This window comes from Tympanuchus pallidicinctus, unplaced genomic scaffold (genome assembly GCF_026119805.1).
Source record: "Tympanuchus pallidicinctus isolate F22 unplaced genomic scaffold, pur_lepc_1.0 scaffold31, whole genome shotgun sequence".
Classification (NCBI taxonomy): domain Eukaryota; kingdom Metazoa; phylum Chordata; class Aves; order Galliformes; family Phasianidae; genus Tympanuchus; species Tympanuchus pallidicinctus.
Genome location: NW_026294749.1, coordinates 11,681,104 through 11,700,372, shown reverse-complemented (window position 1 = coordinate 11,700,372; position 19,269 = coordinate 11,681,104). Strand labels below are relative to the sequence as shown.

The 19,269-nt window shown below is 41.3% G+C and overlaps 1 protein-coding gene and 1 pseudogene across 1 annotated transcript; one reads left to right on the top strand and one right to left on the bottom strand.

The window, feature by feature from the left end:
* The first annotated feature begins 258 nt into the window (after positions 1–258).
* LOC128087945 (ras-related protein Rab-35-like) lies at positions 259–4,078 on the top strand (annotated as a pseudogene).
* MRS2 (magnesium transporter MRS2) lies at positions 3,706–15,386 on the bottom strand. The gene is made up of 11 exons (XM_052697987.1): positions 15,239–15,386; positions 15,078–15,151; positions 13,982–14,018; positions 13,278–13,390; positions 12,757–12,930; positions 12,066–12,196; positions 11,273–11,389; positions 8,357–8,509; positions 7,365–7,482; positions 6,500–6,613; positions 3,706–5,438 (listed from the first exon to the last, which is right to left on the bottom strand). Exons 1-11 carry the CDS (start codon positions 15,369–15,371, stop codon positions 5,328–5,330), a joined length of 1,275 nt encoding a protein of 424 aa, XP_052553947.1. The 5' UTR covers positions 15,372–15,386; the 3' UTR covers positions 3,706–5,327.
* Between the last annotated feature and the right edge of the window lie 3,883 nt (positions 15,387–19,269).

Sequence of the window (19,269 nt, the reverse complement as noted above, 5' to 3'; positions counted from 1 at the left end):
CAGGTGGTTGTTTGGTTTGCTTCACATTCCCTGTTACTCCTTGTTTTTGAAAGGCTGGGTGTAGACCTGGGTATAGCTCCATTTGGTCAGTCCTATATCACTACCCAAGGTGTGCTTCACACAAAGGCTTTTCTCCAAAGCTTATGCCTCTCCTAGGAACTTATAATTTTGTTAGGGGGTTTTGGGGTGCCTGTTTTACTTGTGTGACCAACCTGCAATCTACTTGATCTTCCTGCCACGCTCCCACCACTCCTGGCCATGGCACAGGACTACAACCACCTTTTCAAGTTGCTCATCACTGGCTGTTGCATTTTGCAGGTAATACATTCTCAAGCAGCTACATTACCACAGTTGGAACTGATTTTAAAATCCAGACAGTTTAGTTCAGTGAAGAGGAAGTGAAGCCATTGATCTGGGACAAAATTGAACAACAGTGCTTCCAAATTATTACATCAGCATATTGCTGAGGAACACATGGGATGTTGTTGTCTAAGAATTAACCAGTGCAGAATCATTTACGAATGTAAAACAGTGTTTGCATGAAATTAATCAAACCTGTGATGATCTCTGTCATACCAGTGGGGAACAAGAGTGATGACCAACAGTGAAAAGTAGTAGACAGAGGATGCCTGTAAGTTTTCTGGGCAGATGGAAATACAACTGTTTGAGATCAGTGTAAAAGAAACTATTAATGTGGAAGAGGTGTTTAACTGCATTACAGAGCTATTCTGTGAGCAAAGAAAGAAAACTTAGTAACAGCAGAAATAGAATGATGGGGTGAAGCTAACAGAGTAGGAGAAGGAAGATGCAGTGCTGCTCATGCCCTTTCCCTGCTGAAGTGACTCTGCTCTGACAGGTCAGCCCTTCCACTAGACTCAGGCAATTCCACTGGGAGGGCTTAGGAGGACTTCCTCAGTTTTGTGCCATTATTTAAATATTAAATTAAATATTGTTTTTTCTCCATGTTTTCTATCAAGAGGCACTGGTACATAACCACTTCAGTTCCCAGAAGGTATTGGATGGAGTCTCACCCCTCTCTTCTCTCCTGCTCATTCCAGTGTGCATTGTAGACAAGAAAGGACATTGCCTACCAAGTGGTCTAATTAACCCAAGTGTTTCTATGTAATGTATATTGCTTTAAACAGCTTTGACTCCCTGTTGCTGCTTTGGCTTATGCCTTTTTGATGTCAACCAATCACAGGCTGAAAGTTCTACATTTAATGAAATATTTCTTAATTCAAGTTGGCTTCAGCCTGGCAGCAGCTGCTTCCTTGGGCCCCTTGCTTCGTTTCTCTTGGGCTCCAGGCTGGCAGCTGTTACCCCTGGGGCCTATAGCTTCACTTTGAATTCCAGGTTTTTACAGGGGCATAGGCTCTATTTTTCTAGGTACCAGGATTTCAAGTGTTGCTTCTTCAGAGAGTTTCACCTCTCCAGCCCCTGGACTGGCATCTCATGCTGCTGCTGAGTGGGGCCTTGAATTTCAGTTTGCCACCATGATCTAGATCTGTGGCTGGGTCCTTTGATGTCACCGTGTGGAGCAGCCCGGCTGTACCTGTGCTCTCCTTTATTTTGTACCAAGGTACAGAATGTGGGATTTATTTGGAAAAAACTGTTTTGTTTTTTTTTAAATGGGAAAAACTAAACTCTTTTGACCTCTGCTTCTGCCACACTCTTACATGAGGGTCTGTGTCTTTTTAGAACAAAAACAGCGTGATTCTCCCAAATAACAATACCCTTCCTTTTCAGTGCCCTGATAACAAATAGGAGAGCTGAACGTTAGTGTGAATTTTGGTGGCAAAGCTGTGTTGTTGAGAAAAGGTATGAAAATGAATCTGGATTGATGTTTGAATACGAAAGCTGCTGCAGAATCATTCTCAGGATACTTCTAGGAGAAAAGAAACCTGCTGTTCAACGTAAGGACATTGAAAGATTCCTTGCTTTGGTTATGTGGTGGTGGAGGATGACCCTTAGTAACAAACTGGTCACACTGTACCCAGCAACATTTTTCCACGCTGGCTTTTCTGGGAAAACAAGTTTATCCTATGTCATTTCTCATCCAGTTTCTCAATTGTGACCAATAATGTCCTGCATCAGTTCCATCCGGGCTGAATGAGCCAGTGGTGAGGCTGGCCATTTCCACATTTTGCTCCACATATTGCTTTATTTTGTCCCTTTTTTGCAATGAGGTGTGATTTTAGAAAAACAAGAACTCCCCATGTCAGTGGTTTCATGGATTGAAGGTCTACAGGGGTAGGGATAGGGTAATTTCCATGTTCATTTCCAGGATGCAGGCTGTTTTTTCTAGTGGCAGTAGAAAGTTTTGTTTAGTGATTGACTTCATTACAAGGGTCTGGTCTCCAAAAGTCATCTACCTCATTTTGGTCTGATATAACACGATCCTCTCCGGTTAGAGACATCACAGATTTGAAGTTTCACTCTAAACCAATTTCTGCCCACAGTTCTCCAGAAATTATCCAATTAAAGGGCATCTCAGAGGATGGTTCTAGTGGTATTTCTCAGGTTGCCTTGTTGAGCTCCAAGAGATCCTTCGTAGATTCTGCTGTAATAGCAGCACTTAGCATTTCCACCACACCTCCATATCCTGGCTGTGCCAATTTTTGTTGCAAGTGAATTATTTGAGCTTCTTGTAAAGTTAACAAAAATGACTTATTAATCAATATTTAGTGGCATTCAAGTACTCTGCTAATTAATACAAATCTAATAATTAAGCTATAATTAACATAAAATGTCACTTTAGCTTGATATGCATCAACGTTGCATGCATATAGAAACGTAGCTTACCTTGTTGTAAAAATCAAATGCAGGTTATGGTATCTCTCAATCTTTAGGAGTAACCTTGAGAGGCTGCTGCTGCTGTCCAGAAGAGCTCAATGGGCTCCAGTGGTGCAAATATTTTAGAGTTGCTGACTTGCAGCTAAACTTCTTCCTTCCACAGTCATGCAATACACATACATGCCATTTTTTCTCTATTTGTGTTTTCTCAACTATACCAGCTCAGCATAGGAGTTCAGGTCCTCGACTCTACAATTTGGCAAAGTTTGCCTGCAATCAGACTGCTCACCAGCAGCATCTGAGCCAGTACTGCCAGCAGGAGACAGATGAGTGCAGCTGTCACAGGAATGTAAGCATTGTGATGGTTTGACTTACAAACCAATCAGTCTGAGTCAGTCATGCTGGGCAAATTAACTACTGTGAGCGGCAGCAACTCCTGACCTGGTACAGGTAAGCCTGTCTGAAAACTTTTTTGGAGACTAAAATGAGCAGAAGACTAAATTTCAGTAGCCAATTTTGGCTGTATAACATATGTTGAGTAACTGTGTCACATTCCATACTGGTCGTTTATGGTTTTCCTTGACAGAATCAAGAAGAAATAGCATGTAATTTACATTATTAGCATGCTGTGATAAAGATGGGGATTCTAAGACACCAAAAGTTGCTTTCAAGATAGTGAGCATGGAGGAAGGACAGCTATAGGCCAAAAAGAACAGGTAGATGCCAATACGAAAGATTTTCTCTATCTCTAGCCAAGCGTTGAGGCCCACACTAAGGGTGTAGCTCAGTTGGGTTCTCCCCAGAAGAGGGCAATGCAAGACTGAATAACTTCTAGGAAATACTTTCACACTCATGGCTGAAACTATTCAGAAACCCTTTTTTATGCTTTTAGGTAAAATTCCATGAGCATGATAACTTAGAATTGTGCTTTTATTGTTAACAGTATTTCCTTCAGCTGACATTAACGTTGTACAGTGCAGGTTAACAATGTGCATCACCTATTAAAAAACCAGAGCACCAATATGTTATGTTATTAGTGACAACAATCCATAGATACACGTGTATCTCCATTTTCTCTTCCTTGTCTCCTTGACAAACACAAGGGATTATTTTTGGTAACACAAGTCAGTGGAATAGCACAGATTTCTACAGGCCATACTTAAGCATAACACATCTCAACTTGTGTTCTAAAGAATTCTCAACAAGCCATGTGTTCATAAGGGCTTTTTTTTTTTTCCTTCTTTTATAAACATAAACTGCTGATACAAATATATTCTGGAGCCAATATATTCTCCTGGCTTTATTTCTTCTGTGTGTGATCTCAGAGTAATTTTATTGCACATTAATGCATTTTAGTTACTTGAATGGTATGAAAACCACTAGAAGTTTGTATATGTCCATAAAGAAGACAGCAGTCAGTCAGTGCTTTGATTATGCTGTAAGTAGTTATGCACAGGAAAAGGAGTCAACACATTGTATAAGCTTGTACAGTATGTGTACAAGCTTGTATACATACTAGCTTGTATTATACAAGCAAGATACAAAACAGCCTATGATTACATGAGAAATTGCTCTATATGCAGGAGAAGGAAATTGAGAGAGGCCTGAATCCTGCTTTTTCTTCCTTATATGTTACTGAATTCAAAAAGCCCAAACAAAACCCTAGACAATTAGCAACCTGATTTGGAAAGATGTTTTTACTTCCTCTACAAACTGAAACAAGCCAGTAGAGAGCCATGTCCTCAGAGGACTCAAAGATGAATCCTAAGAAAAAACGCAAATAGTGACAATAAGAATTTTACTTTCTTTTAGTCCAGCACAGGACACAAGCTACGATCATGCACACTGAAATAGCAGCAGATAACAACTGCATTACACATCATTAGTGGACCTGCTTTTCAAGTTATTAAGAGTGCATACAGTTTGAACTTAAACTGTTCAGTAATACCCGCAGTAAGTCACGTTTCAAAGCTCACTTAAGTTAAGATAAGCTGCATTATTTCTGGCTACTGTCAAATTTGAAGTAGTGCTTTACAAAGATGCACACGTGCTTTTGGCTTCTGAAAAATCCATTCATTCAGCAAAGCTTTAAAAATAAATAAATAAAAAGGACACTTTGAGGGTAGATTTTTCTTTGGTAGTTGAAGGCAGATTCCTAAACTTGCAGCTCAGAACCAGAGAACCACTACTGATGAATGCTGACTGCTGTCATCCTTAAGCTGAGGATGCTGCTCTTTATGAAAACCTGCTACATGAAGAAGTGTTGGAAGGAAGCTTGAAATAAGTACGTGATACAGAAATCTCACAGGACATACATGGGGTGGAGGCGAGACTGCTGTGAAAAGCATGTCACTGTTTTCCCTTCAGTTTCCCTCCTTTTATGTGAGCATTAAAATATCACCATATGTTTTTGGCACAAAATATGTATTAAATTAGCAAGTTTATAAATCCTTAACATTTTCAGGAAGGAAGAACAAATGAAAGTGTCCAAAGTTTACACTGTAACAATAAGTATCTCCTCATTCCTGCCGTTCCTATTGGTTTGCCAGTGTGCTTCTGCTCAGTCCAAAAGTTTCTGCTTTAAGGCTGTTCTTCATCTCCACTCTTTGAGCTGTTGGTTGGGATTTTTTCAAAACTGCAGGAACCTAAGCAAGATACAAAATAGTCTACAATTACATGAGAAATTGCTCTATTATACAGGAGAAGGAAATCAAGAGAAGCCTGAATCCTGCTTTTCCTCCCATTTTCAGTAGGGATGTGACAGATACTGTTCTTTCAGAACATTTCTCCAAGACAGTACACACTACAGTTGGTCTTGAGCAATGCTTGAGGACAATCATGTTACTTGTAGCCACAGTTAACAATTAACAATGAACTACTTCCATTTGCCTCTTAATGGCAAGAGAGGGGAGGGAAGAAAAGGAGCCTAATCTGGGTCTCTCCTTCCTTGGTCACCTGTAGGAACATAACTTTTGAATCCACTGCTACTCTAATCACAATTATTAGAGAGTAGAATATAGACAGACAATACAGTCTGCTAACTTTTGGCAGCAAAGGGTAGTGAACAAGGAAAATGACTGATACAAATTTTTTCTTTTCTGATGACTGCCTCCTTGGAAATCTTCATACATCTTGGTGACATATGGCTCTGCGATGCCATCAGCACGAATAGCAAGGACAGCTGCCTTGCATGTGAGAAGCTACTGCAAATTTCTAAGCATCGGGACAACAGAACCACAGCACCATTCTTCAGAAAGATATTGCAGCTAGTACTTGTCCTTATCTTCCTTTTATCTTCATCTCCTATGAGAAAGGGATCACAGATCCAGTGACAGCAGGCAGGTGGGAAGAGGAGAACAGCATCCCTTATGTTCCCCACTAAGAAGAGACTGCTGCAGCAGCTGAGAAGGCAGGTTATGGCTGTTTCTCCCATAATCCTCAGCTTCCCTCAGGCTCCTACACAGAAGTAAATAAGGCATCTCTCAAAAGCCTCAATATCTTACTGCTCAGATACACTGCACAGTATTAGGCTTTCTACCTCATTCACTCCAACCAGGGAGACCTTTTTTCATCAAGTCAAGGGGGAAAGACTTAGCTTAACTCCTCACAAGCTCTACGATCCACCCCTCTACAACTGCACATTTCTTCCTTTAGAGATGAACTGTACACACACTCTGAAGCAGAAATCCTAGGCAACCAGACATACATGAGGAGGTAATGAAGGTTCCAGGTGCCGCCCAAGGAAGGAAAGCAAACGCCGCCATATCAGGCCACTTCCCAGGAACATAATCCCAGTCACCAGCCAAAAGATTCTGGGGTCCTAAAAGCAGAATGACACCATTAGTAACATAATTCCCACCTCAGAAAAGGAATTATCCAAAGAAAATCTTTCATTCCCCACCAGCGTTCTATTCCTTTATGTGAGGAAAGTGGTAAACTATCCTTCATAGCCAAAACACACCATGGAAAAAGGGCTGTTTCATAGCAAAGCTATTTGGAAATCAACCCAATGTGTTTTTTAATTGTCCAATGCAGCTTTCCTTCCTTCATTGGGAGTTTGGAAATTCCACCATTTCTATTTAACGTATTTGGGAAAGAAGAGGTCTTTCTAGTTTTCCTGTTGTTTTTTTAATGTCTCTTTTCAAACAGCACATACAATTGCAAATACTATCACCAGTCTGGGAACAGCCACATAACTGACAGTACAGCATTTCCCTCTGGTGTGCTGGGATGCCTTGACAGACAAGGCTAAGCTGGGCTCTTCAGAAGCAAAGGCAATTGTTAAAGAAACCTGAACACTGTTTTATACTCAGTCCGTATTTACGCATACTTTTATTGCTTCTTTTTCTTGGATACAGACAAAAAACCCCTATAATATGGTGCCACAAGCCATGAAATAATTTGCTTTCAAAATGACTGCGCTAACGTGAATTACTGTCTTAAAATACCTTATTTTGCACACTAACACATATTTCCCTGTGGCAAAAATTGAGTCTTACTGAATGTAAAACGCACTATAAAAGCACAGAATGAATTTTATGTCACTGAGAAAAGCAACATTCATTCCTTACCTCTTCAAGAGATGACTCCAAGTTCATACCAAATGCAACTCCTATGAGTCCAAAGAGTGAAAGAGAGAAAGTCCCCATCGTCAGCTGCAAATTCAGTCTCATCATCACATTACGGTGGCTAAAGAAGGAAGAAATATCTGAAAGGGGAGTCCAGAAATTATCTGCTGCATAAACTCTTAAATTCCTTACAGCACGTATCAAAAATAAACAACAAAAAGGCATGCTGAAATTAGGCTGCACAGGACCAAATCATGAAATGAAAGTATAAGGAGGCTTCCACTTTGACACTGCTGCATCAGTATACCTCTAATACAGAAGGCTGTGTAACCATCAGGATACCTTCTGGCATCACTTGCTTCTTAGAGGTACATGCACAGAATAACAAAATTCCAAGGAACTCCTCTCTCTTTCCCTCACTACCAGTTAGCTGAAATTTACGTGAGTATTCACAGTCCACAAAATGTTTGTTATTTTGCAAATTAATATGATTACAAAGAAGCAGAATAAGTAAAAGCTGCAGACTATAATGTTAAGCCTGTTCTGAGGAATTCCATTTTCAGCTCTTCCCATAAAGAATTTCCGTGGCTTCCTGATGCAGCATCCACCATTTATTTCTACAGATAACTCCTCAGTAAAGAGGAGAAAGGTACCAGAAACTAACCTCAAATACAATGTGGCATGCACTTTCAAATGCAAGCTACAATTATTTTTCAGTTAAAAACTAACATGTAGTAAACACGGTAACGCAGAGAAAGAAATGAATCATTCATTCTTGAATCACTGCTGAAGATGATAAGATGATAATGCAACTTGGACTGCACATCTGAGTAGCCCAGACTGACTCTCATTTAAATATGAATTTCAGTTCTGCTTACTGCGAGTCCATTCAAACCCTCCCAAAAATGGAATTCTCCACCCTTCAGCAGTGATTTGAGAAAGGACAGGCAGCATTCTGTTCAGCTTTTGTCAGTCCAGCAGACAGCACAACTAACCTGTCCAGGTTGATAAATATTATACTTTCTGAATCATCAATCAGTACTCTGAGCTCACGAGCTTCATTTGCAAGATCTTCTGCCTGCCTGTAATAGTTCTCCAGCAGCAACTCCATTTCTTCTGCATGGTCAATCCCAGATGTGCTCTCCTCACTGTGAAAAATAATTTATATTTTTCTAGTTAGACACGTGTTGTACCAGAGTGTATTATCAACCATTAAGATGAGACCCATTAAAGAGTTGTGAGCAACAGTCAAGAATGCTATCTGACACCAGACCTCAAAATCCAAGTTTTTAAACTGAGAATGGGGCCTTCTCTAACATGTACAGCATAAAATGCTCTCACACCTCCCATCAGCTGACCAGTACAGGCAGTCAGTTGTTTTGAGTTAGCATTTGATGTGCTCAAGGCACATATAACAACATGAAATCTAACTTTTTCTTATATAAAGTTATGAAGAGCTGACATTTGCAAAAGGAAATAATTTCTTGGTGCCCTCAATTGGTGGAAGTTAATAATGGTGCAGTCAGAAAGTCCAAGAACTAAAAAACCAAAGTCAGCAAACGGTAAAGGCTGTGATTTGGGTACTCATTCAAACAATTTAGTTGCAAATTGTTTTAGCTATACGTAGTAATTATTGCACAACATTCTTGTGAGCATGAAGCTGCCTATAAAGGTGAGTGCCAAACAGATGCTGCTGCTCTCTTAAGTGAAGTCTGAGTGACTTGGATGTTACTGTATGGTCTAGGATATGAGAGTCCAACCTACTGACATGCCTGGGCCACACTGAGTGAAGAGGAACTGCCTTGGGCCACGTGCAAAATATATAATATAGTTTATGCATATAAGTAACAAAATATCATTTTGTCTTTTTTTTATTATTATTAAAACATCTAAAAAGCAGGCAACAAAAACGTGAAAGTAACAATTTGGACACATGTGGTCTAGAATGCCAAGGCAGCAGCCTTCTCTAGAACCACAGGTTTATGGTGGTGTGCTGGATTCTTTACCATACAGACAAAAGCTGAGGTACCCAAGATCCAGAAGAGACCAGAAATTAGCAGAAAAGCCAAGAAGGGATTTCACCTTCTTTTTAACTTCTGTGGAATGGCTTCTTTTCTCTAAAGAGACTAAACTTTCTATAGAATCCAGAATCTCTTTCTGGCGTTGTTGACACTCTGAAATGGTTTTCCAAGAAAGCCAGTGGTATATCTTAAGAATCAACAACTCAAGCTCCCTGGAGACCTTTAACAGGGCCCCTTGCATCTTAAGAAGCAGAAATCTTATGTTAGTCAGGCTGATTTCAAAGTCCTACAGAACTAGAGGGTCTTTTACCTCACACAGAGGAGATAGTTTGGGGATTTGAAAGCATCAGAGTACTATCTGCTATATTACAGATCCATTCCAAGTTCCTATTTGATAAGTATCTTTACACTGGTTCATCTGTGTGTGCAAAAAAGAAACTATAGCCATAAAAACTTGAAAATGAGTGCCATCTGATCTGCATGCAGAAATTAGACTCCATCTGTCTCATAAATCTTTGACTGTTGTTCCTCACAAAAAGATAGGATGTTTGCCTCATCTTTTCCTTCCGGGCTCAGCTCATCATTTCTGTTCCAAATGAAGGCACCAACATGCCTACTATGTGTGTTCCTTCAGACCTCCTCAGATAGGCTTCTTGATTTCACCACATATCACGCATCCTTTGTGTCCTGGGGTCAAAAGAGCTGTCCACACACTGCCAGTTTGCATGCAGAGACATTGTTTGGACAGTATTTGCAAGTGAGCCTAATGCATGGACTGTCTCACAGCATCCTGCTGCATGGCTCCAGCGCTCTTCACAACCTCACATCACCTCCTGTAGTCTCATTCAGTGGCCATGCCTTGCAAAAAGTACTTCACCTTTCTCCTTTCGTGAGAGTGCATGGTGACCTTAATATCTCTTCTTGATGCTCCCTACACATTTTGACTATGAGATTTGCCAGCAGCTCATATGAAGGCCAAACGAGGGCTGATAGCAAAAGGCAAGACAAAGACTTAGGAACAGCCTGGAATTCAGATGCAACACAAGTGCAAACCACATCCCACTTCCAGGATACCAGTTTTCTATCACATGTTTAGCCTAAGCTCTGCAGGGCAAGAAATTTATTTCCTGATTTCACACAGTACTGTGCGAAAGGTATCAATATATTCACATACAATGTGTGCTTAGGCAGAAGCATTACTCAGCAGTTCCTCCAAGGACCTGAAAGCTATTTTGTCTACTTAAAAAGATAATGTCTACGCCCAAGATCTGAAAACTGTTCAGCCCAAAACAGTGGAATCTGACATTCACTGTCTTCTTCCTTTTTAGTTTTTGTTAAAGTGACTTGTGCTGCTGCTGATGCGTGTGATCCTTCATTAGGACTTGAGAAAGTGCAAGTTGTGTGTGCATTTTTCCTGAAATTAGGTGCATTTACACAATCATCAAGATCACCCTGAGGCTTCCCTCATGCAAGTTCTGTTAATGAGCAATAAGCTGCAAGCAAGGTGTTCAGAACACTCGTCACAAAAAACAGGTGTGTGACCTGCCCACGTTTTAAACACCGCCCCTTTGTTTTGTTGGGGAAATCAAAGACAGCTCTCCCAGAACTCTGTTCATTTGTATTGAAAAACAAGATCTGCTTTTTCTTCTTCTGCCATCCCACATACTAGATGCACTGGCCTGCAATGTCATGAGCTATTTGAAACCATGCTACTGGAGCTCTTCTCCAAAATGGTGGATAATCACTGGCAAGCATTAGGGCTTAAAGAAAATAAAGAAGTCTTTTTCTTTCTTTTTTTTTGTTTTGGAGGTGAACATTCTGATCACTATTCAAGTTCTCCTTAAGCAAAGCACACTTTTTCAAAAGCATCTGGTTTCATAATATACATACAATACTTGTGGATCAGTCCATTTAGACAGACAGAGCTCTTCAATTAATTCTTCTTCATCTAAGATCTCCAGAATTGTTTCTTTGAAAACCTTAAGGTCTGTTTCCAGTTCTGATAAGCTGAAGAAAGAACAGGCAGAAGGTCAATAATCCCACTGGCACCAACACACAGAGGTCATTTTTAGAAGAGACTGACAGCACCCTTGCCAGTCTGAATACTCAGGGAAGAGTTCTTTAAAGGGTTTTGAGAGCTGCTCTAAAAAAGCTTTTTAGAGACCATAAGTTGAGCAACGGCAGCGATCTGAGAATCAGAGAGCTACAAACACAGCTGAAAGATTCAGCTGGTTTTTCCCCCAATATATTTAAAAGAAAAAAAAAAAAGAGCACTCTGTGAGCAAGTAGGAAGTGCATATTTGCACTGACCATTAAGACAGGCTAATACATAAAGATACCAGTGAACTAGTGTTAGTAACCATAAAGCACAGAACCAACGGCTAGCTGGTTTTACACTATGGGGATTACAATGCTATTTTGTTTTACTAGGTGTTATTTTGTTCTCTTAGATGTTATTTTGTTGTATTAGGTGTGTTACTTTAGAAGCTCAACTGTACTTCTGACAAACCAGAATAGATTTTCTGTTTTTCCCCACATCACTAAGTATTTCCTACATTGTTTTTCACATTTACAAGATGCACAACACAGCATTACAGTAAGCTATGAAATTCATAATAGATATCATTTTTCTAACATTATAATTTTCTATGGTTACCTTCTAGTCTCTGCATAGCTTATTTACCTCTTGCCATTTTGCAGGAGAATGTGGAGTTTACTCCTATCCACAGACAAAAGCTTGGGATCCACTAGAGCTTCCAGTGTCTCAAGGATCTGAGGCTGCAAAGTATTAAGTCTCCCTTGCAGTCTGCTGATCTAGATAACAACATGATCCTTCATAAGAATTAAAGCAATCCCTTCAGAGTGGCTTGGGCAACTGGCTCGACTGTCTAAACACAGAATTCACAGTAATTGGCAATTAATATAATCTACTTTCAAACACCCAGGCAATACTTGCTGCATGGATTTCACCTGCAGTTTATCTAGAAACGTCACATTACTACTAGCTAGCATAGATTTTAAGGGTAGCTTGAACTCATTGCCCAAGAAGCCCTCAGTGCCTCTGCATAACATTCTATTTCAACTGTAGCACGTCCTCAGAAACGTACTCTAATTAGCTCTTTGTTTTTCCACGTCATGATGAAGCTATTGCATCCATATCCAAGTTGTTCCCTCACTGAACTTTTCAATTAGCACTTTTCAGAGGAGGAAATGGAAATATACAAAACCTTAAAAAACACAACACCCCCAGCAACCTACAATAAGCATGGAATACACACACAATGATGGATGTGTAAATATTAACATAAGAAGAAAATCAACGTCTTCCCTATGAAGCAAAAGCTTCAATACAACTTAAAATGCAGACAGCTCACCCGGTACTGCAGTATTGCTTCTATGGCTCGGAATTCAAAGGGCAGAGAGTATGTAACTAGTTGGCCTTCCCCAGACAGCTGAGATGTCAGTTCATTGAAGAGCCAATGCTCCAGATTTAAGTTACGATAATCTAGGACCAGAAGAAACTCCGGTGTTATGACAGCCTTCAAGAACTGAAAAAGACAGAATGCATGTAGAAGTCTGAAGAAAAAAAAAAAAACCCTCTGAAGATTTCAAATCTCATTGTTATGCAATCTAGACTTAGATTAAGGCACTCTTTGAACAGCTTTTCAGTCAGGGAAATAACAGAATCTCACTAACTGTGAGCTCCCAGTGCACTCCAGATTGTTCAAATCCAACCCTGCACTAATGGGGTATGGTCAAGGAGGCAGAGCCCCAAAGACACATTTGCTGTTGGATTACACATCACAGAAAGCTGCTACAACAAGAACTGCATAAGGATATGCAAGGCAAAGCTAAGATGGTTCAAGTCTACGCTGGGTTGCAGGGAAGTCATTACCTCCATTCTCATGATGATCCTGTTGTTCCTAGTTGCAATGCTCATAAGGTGCTGAAATCTTAGATCTCGAGCTTGAAGACCCAGTTCCTGGTACAATTCTGTCTTCTTTTTCTCTGTCATAAAAATATTTTTATATGAAGATGTTTAGAGAACAAGCACGTATGCCCTGAAATTGCATTTTAGTCTGTTACTCAGTCCCACAAAACAAAAACAGTTGTGCAATCTTTAAAACCATTTTTATCCCACTGATTCCTCAATGAAATTCATTTTTTATGAAGTTCAGAAGATTGTATCTTGAGTGGAAAGAGAAAAAATATAGATGTAAATAAAGAAGAACGCCGCAATAATTAATAAGGCGTCAGAAGTGAAGTGGCTGGTTTGTGAAAGCACAAGTAATTCCATAGGAGGGGAAACAGCAGAAAAGGAATAGGAAAGCAGCATGCTGGTTACACAGCAGGAAAACAAAGAATGACCCTCCTAGGATGGACCATATGCATTACTTTCAATCTGTTAACTATAAATATACAAATACTGAAGTGATGAAGATGCTACGAAAACCTACAGAAGGCAGCAAAACAGAGGAAGCATTGAAACAAATTAATAAACAGTGAAATAGCTTGAATGGGATTTTCTACCCAGCAAAGATACTTAACTGAGTTTTAAGCAAGAAGAAAGAAAACAAAGAAAACACAATGAAAACTCACCAAAAAAGGTAGCATTCCCCTCTTTGTCAAGCTTCATCTAGAGGAGTGGAAAAAAGGGGAAGATACACTATGAAGTATGAAGTTAGAATGAACTGAAGTTAGTATGAACTACCTTTATATTTTTCTGTACTGTTCATCTCAACTAAGATTTTGCAGCCACAAATTGTGCTGTGTTTGTGCATAAAACAAGCGTATGAGGACCTTTACATGCAAACCTTGGGAAGGTGGCAATTTACAGAGGATCAGACATGCTTCAGCTTAAAGGGTATCTTACATTTTGGATTATGGTACTCATGGAAATAGCAAGATATGTTTTGTAAAATTAAATATAACATTTAAATAATAAAGAAGAAGGCAAATGTGGTAGCCAGGCCCTATGTCTGTGCCAAGGGTTGCATTCAGTTAGCATCCTTCTTAGCATTTGCCATTTATTCATTTCAGACTTTTATCTCCCGGCAAAATTACTTTAATGAGACAATTCAGGCTTAATTATAGTTTGTTCTCTTGCTTATAAGCCACGCAGCTTAATTCTTTAGTAGTGGCTTCAGAAATCAAACTTCTACGACCAAAACACACCTAAGCACACACTGCAGCACAGCTGCAACACAAATTGCATGGCCTCACGGATCCATATGCATGGATGCACATGCATGGATCTCTCAGAATGACTGCACAGGAGCCCTTGCCTATGGAAACTGCAAACAGCTGTCTCATTTTGAGAAGCTTGTTTGTCCCCAGACCCTACCTTTGGTTAGGCTTACAGTTAACGTGACACAGGAACAGCATTTGTGAAAGCCACCAAGTAAGCCTCACCAATAACAGCAGTACTTCTTAAGGGCTTATCTGACCTGACAAATAAGGCAAGAGAACTTGCAGCAAACGCTTTCTCTTGGAAATTCATCCTGATGGAACCACAGCTGGCCCTCAAATCAGAAAACAGCTCAAAGCAACCGGAACATCACAGAACCACGGAATGCTGGAAGGGACACAAGGATCATCGCGTCCAACCCCGATTCCCAACAGATCACCCAAACCCTACGCCTGAGCCCAAACGTTTCCGCATCTCGCAGTACTTTTGCTGACCGCCTGCACTTACCACTGCAAACACAGGAGATACGCTGGCTAAGGTGGCTTGAGAGGCTTCCGCAGTGAAACGCCGGCAGAGGTTACCTGCAGAAAGACGAGCCGTTCCGCCGCCAGCACTGCCGGAACCCGGCACAGCCCGCTTCACCCGCCCGCCTCCCCGCCGCCGCTCACCAGCCCAGCGCAGCCCCCGAGCGCCCGGCGGCGCGGCAGCCCGCAGAGCCCGGCCGCGGCCCAACAGCAGCCCCGGGGCGGCCCGCAGGCGGGACCAGCCGCGGGGTCGAAGCGGCAGCACGGCGCGCAGCATGGACGCACCGCGCCGCCACAACGCGGCCCGACCCGGCTCCTTGTGCGCAGCCGCAGCCGCGCTGCTCTGGGCGGAGCGAGATCTACGGCGGCCCGGCGGAGCGGCACTGCGCCCAGAGGTTCTGCGATCGAATTCTTTGGCGTGTGTGTGTGTCTGAGGTACAGAGACAGCCTGCTCAGATGGGGCTTACGGGATCATAGGATCACAGAATGGCCTGGGTTGAAAAAGACCACAGGGATCATCCAGTTCCAACCCCCTGCTGTGTGCAGGGTCACCAGAGCCACATCCAGCCTGGCCCTGAATGCCTGCAGGGATGGGGCATCCGCAGCCTCCTTGGGCAACCTGTGCCAGTGCCTCACCACCCTGTGTGAAAAACTTCCTCCTAATATCCAACCTAAACCTCCCCTGTCTTCAGTTTAAAACCATTCCCCCTTATCCTACTACTATCCACCCTCATTGATCAGCCATTCCTCCTCCTGTTTATACACTCTGTTGGAAGTATCCAGATAATTTTCTAGGACGGTATCTCTGATAAAGCAGATTTTATTCACAATTGCAATGGCGGGCCTCCTGCCAGCAGGAGTGCACCCAGAAAACAGTTATATCTTTTATTCCCTATTCCCTGACGTTTATCTCTTTCTCCCTTACTTCCTCATTGGCTGAGTACTTTAGGTTCACAATCTTCTCAACACTTCACAAAACATGGAAACACTGGAAAATCATAAATTTTTGCTGCCTAAGCATAAATCTGTAGTTAATTAATTAACTTATTGCACACCTGAATCATTATTTTGCAGATATCTGCTTGCCCTTCTTTACGCAAAGATAAGCTTGGGAGAAAGACAGGGGAGTATCTTGGTGCCTGCCCATCACATCCCAACCTTCTCACAGGGTGAGAGTTCGGCTTTGTGTAGAGGCCCAAGCTTCTTTAATGTTTGCTAAATCTGGTTTTCTTTTGCTGGGAGTTTCTTATCCTAACAGAACTCTACAATATGTTTTCTAATCCCTAACACTATACCTGCATTGTTTGCAACATTTAACAACTATCACAGCTTTGCAAGAAAGAATGAATCACATAATTCAGTAATAATGTTTCTAAAACATGCCACTAATATATGTAGTATTTTACTTCTTAGATCGACTGTTTCTAAGGATGCATTACAGAATACAAATGCATTCCAATTGCTCTTTTTAATATCAAATGCAGAAACAACATTCCATTCCCACAACCCCCTCCAAGCACTGCAAGGCCACAATGAGGTCTCCTGGTGCCTTCTCCAAGTTAAACAAGCCCAGTTCCCTCAAGCTTTCCTCACAGGAGAGGTGCCGCAGCCCTCTGATCACCTTAGTGCCCTTACAGCTTTGTTAGTAGCACAGCAGCTTCTCTCAGACACGTGGTACATTAGGGAAGTTGGATGGTAGTGACCTGAGGGCAGGCACTGGCTCTCTTTTTCTTCACCAGACCCCGATTCCACCACAGTGTGTGTGTGTGTGTCCATAAACATGCTGACATGAGCATGTGTTCAGTGTTCAGCAATGTAACATATGGAATTACACATGCTTTGCACAAAAATAAATGACTGAGCAAGGAAGTAATTAACTAAAAACTTTTTTTACTTGTCACAGCGTATATTTGTAGGCTGAGGCTAATATAATCCTTCAGTTTTAGGGAGAGGGTACCTGAATGCAAATGCTGGCACCTGTGTGCTGCATGAAAACACTGAAATCCACTACCAGGAATACTGCTATCTCAGCTTTAGTTTTGGTTAACCACAGCAGGTGGCAGTGTGCACAAAATTAACACTCTCAGATGTGAGAGATGCTTGAACTAAACAAAACTTGGAACAGTGCAGAATATGCTGCAGGAGAGCAGGGAACTAACATGTACCTTTGCTGGCAACTACATGCAGCTTCTGTAAACTGGGCATGTTTAGAATGCAAAAGATAGGGAAACATCTGAAGAATATCAGACATTTATGTTTAATTTGCAACAAGTCTTACCCAGCTGATCACAGAATCACAGAATTGTAGGGGTTGGAACGGACCTCCAGAAATCGTTGAGTCCAACTTCCCTGCCAAAGCAGGTTCCCTACACTCAGTACTCAGTAAAAAGGGGAAAATACATTATCTGCTTGTTTTCCTTTGTTCATCTGTTATCCTGTCTGCCTACACGACAGAACTGTTGAAAATAAGATGATGTAAATTCACAGCAAATACGTATTGATGTGAATTCTGACACGTATGATGAAATAGGCAAAAGTACCGTTAAGGGTTGGTATTGAATCTCACTATATCTATGATAGATAGTTGTCATCATAATTGTCTGTCTGAAGGAGCAGACAACAGCTAAATATCATCCCTTATTTCTAGAGGTGAAGGCAACGTGTTGGTATGAAGTGGCAGCCAGGAATGTGTTCTGAAGCACAGAGACAGTGTCTAATTGTACATCCCTCCTGGATACTTACAACTGCCTTCTGTTTACTGCAGGCCTAAATACCCATGAGCCACTGGTTGCTTCTGTTGTATGCAAGTGTCAGTTGTCTGGTGTCTCCTGTGGTGCTAAACTCTGGGAGGAATATTCTATTTCATCATCGTTAAAACCATAAGTAGAACAAGTCATCTGCTGTTTGTGGGACAAATGAGCACGACAGCTATCGTCTATTTATCTTGGATGAGGGGATGGCTCTTGCACAGGTTTGTTCAGCCATGAAATTGCCATCCAAAACACGAGGCGTTTGTAAGATTGAATTATTTGAGCAACTCGTTCCACTGCCAGGTGAATCTCACTGCAGAAGTGAGGGACTGATCTGACAGAAGCTGGGCTATGCAGAGGAGAAAATACAGAAACACCAAAGAAACAGAGGCACCAAAGAAAAGTACACAGAGAAGGAAATGGATGGATGTTTTGCTTTGCTCCATCAGAATATGATTACAGAGAGAGAAAAGGAAACACCTCAAGGGAAAATTAAATACATCATAATCATACCTAGAGTAATTTTAGGTGAAAGAGTCGGGAGTATTCAGCTGATCATCTCAGGTGCCTGGATCGGGGTTAACTGTTGTAAACACACTGAGGAATCTTTGCCCAGAAAGCTTCTTGACTTTGCTTTCTTTACTATAAAAAAGACTAGATGCAGGCTGTTTCTTACGTTTCTCCCAATTCATGCTATCCATCTGGAATTTGTTTTTCCACAGAGAAACCATTTCCTCATGTACTCTAAGGGCTTCCAAACCCTTTTCACTGTGTAACCCCTCTCCACCTCCTCTACCTCAAGAACACTCTTAGAAAAAACTTGTGTCATCAAAAGAAGCAGCTTCAATTGTGAACTTCTAATTCCTTCTTTTAGCAAAAATAATTGATACTGGCATTCTAAGTGGTTTTTGTTCTGGTTTTGTTCCATAATACACACAGGTAAAGTTGCTCTGACATGGGTTTTAAAATTTACAGCTGCATCAGATTTGTATTTCTTCCATGTAGTGTGTGCATGAGAGTTGAACCACCTGGTGTTTGTGTGTCTTAAGCTGTCAGTGCAGACAACCCAGTTACTCTTGAATTACAAACAGCAGCTGCTATTGGTTAGTCTGATTTTTAGATAAGCTGCACAAAGTCGTAATTATTATATGTAATTCTTAGCATGCTGTACAACAGAACGAGCTGACATTCATTCCCTGTGTTTAGAAACGTGATCCTTACTCTTACAGTACACTGTCAACCTTTTCTTTGGGACTAGGACACTTTTATGCTTCCAAGACCTCACGTTTTGCAGTCATTGAACCCTTCAGTCAGGATCATGCACCAAGTTGCAAATCTCTCCTGGTCCAGGCACAGCAGAGATCTCTAAGTGTTTTGCTGCAGGAAAAGGAACTTTGCTTGATGCTGTGTCCCTCTGTCACAGCT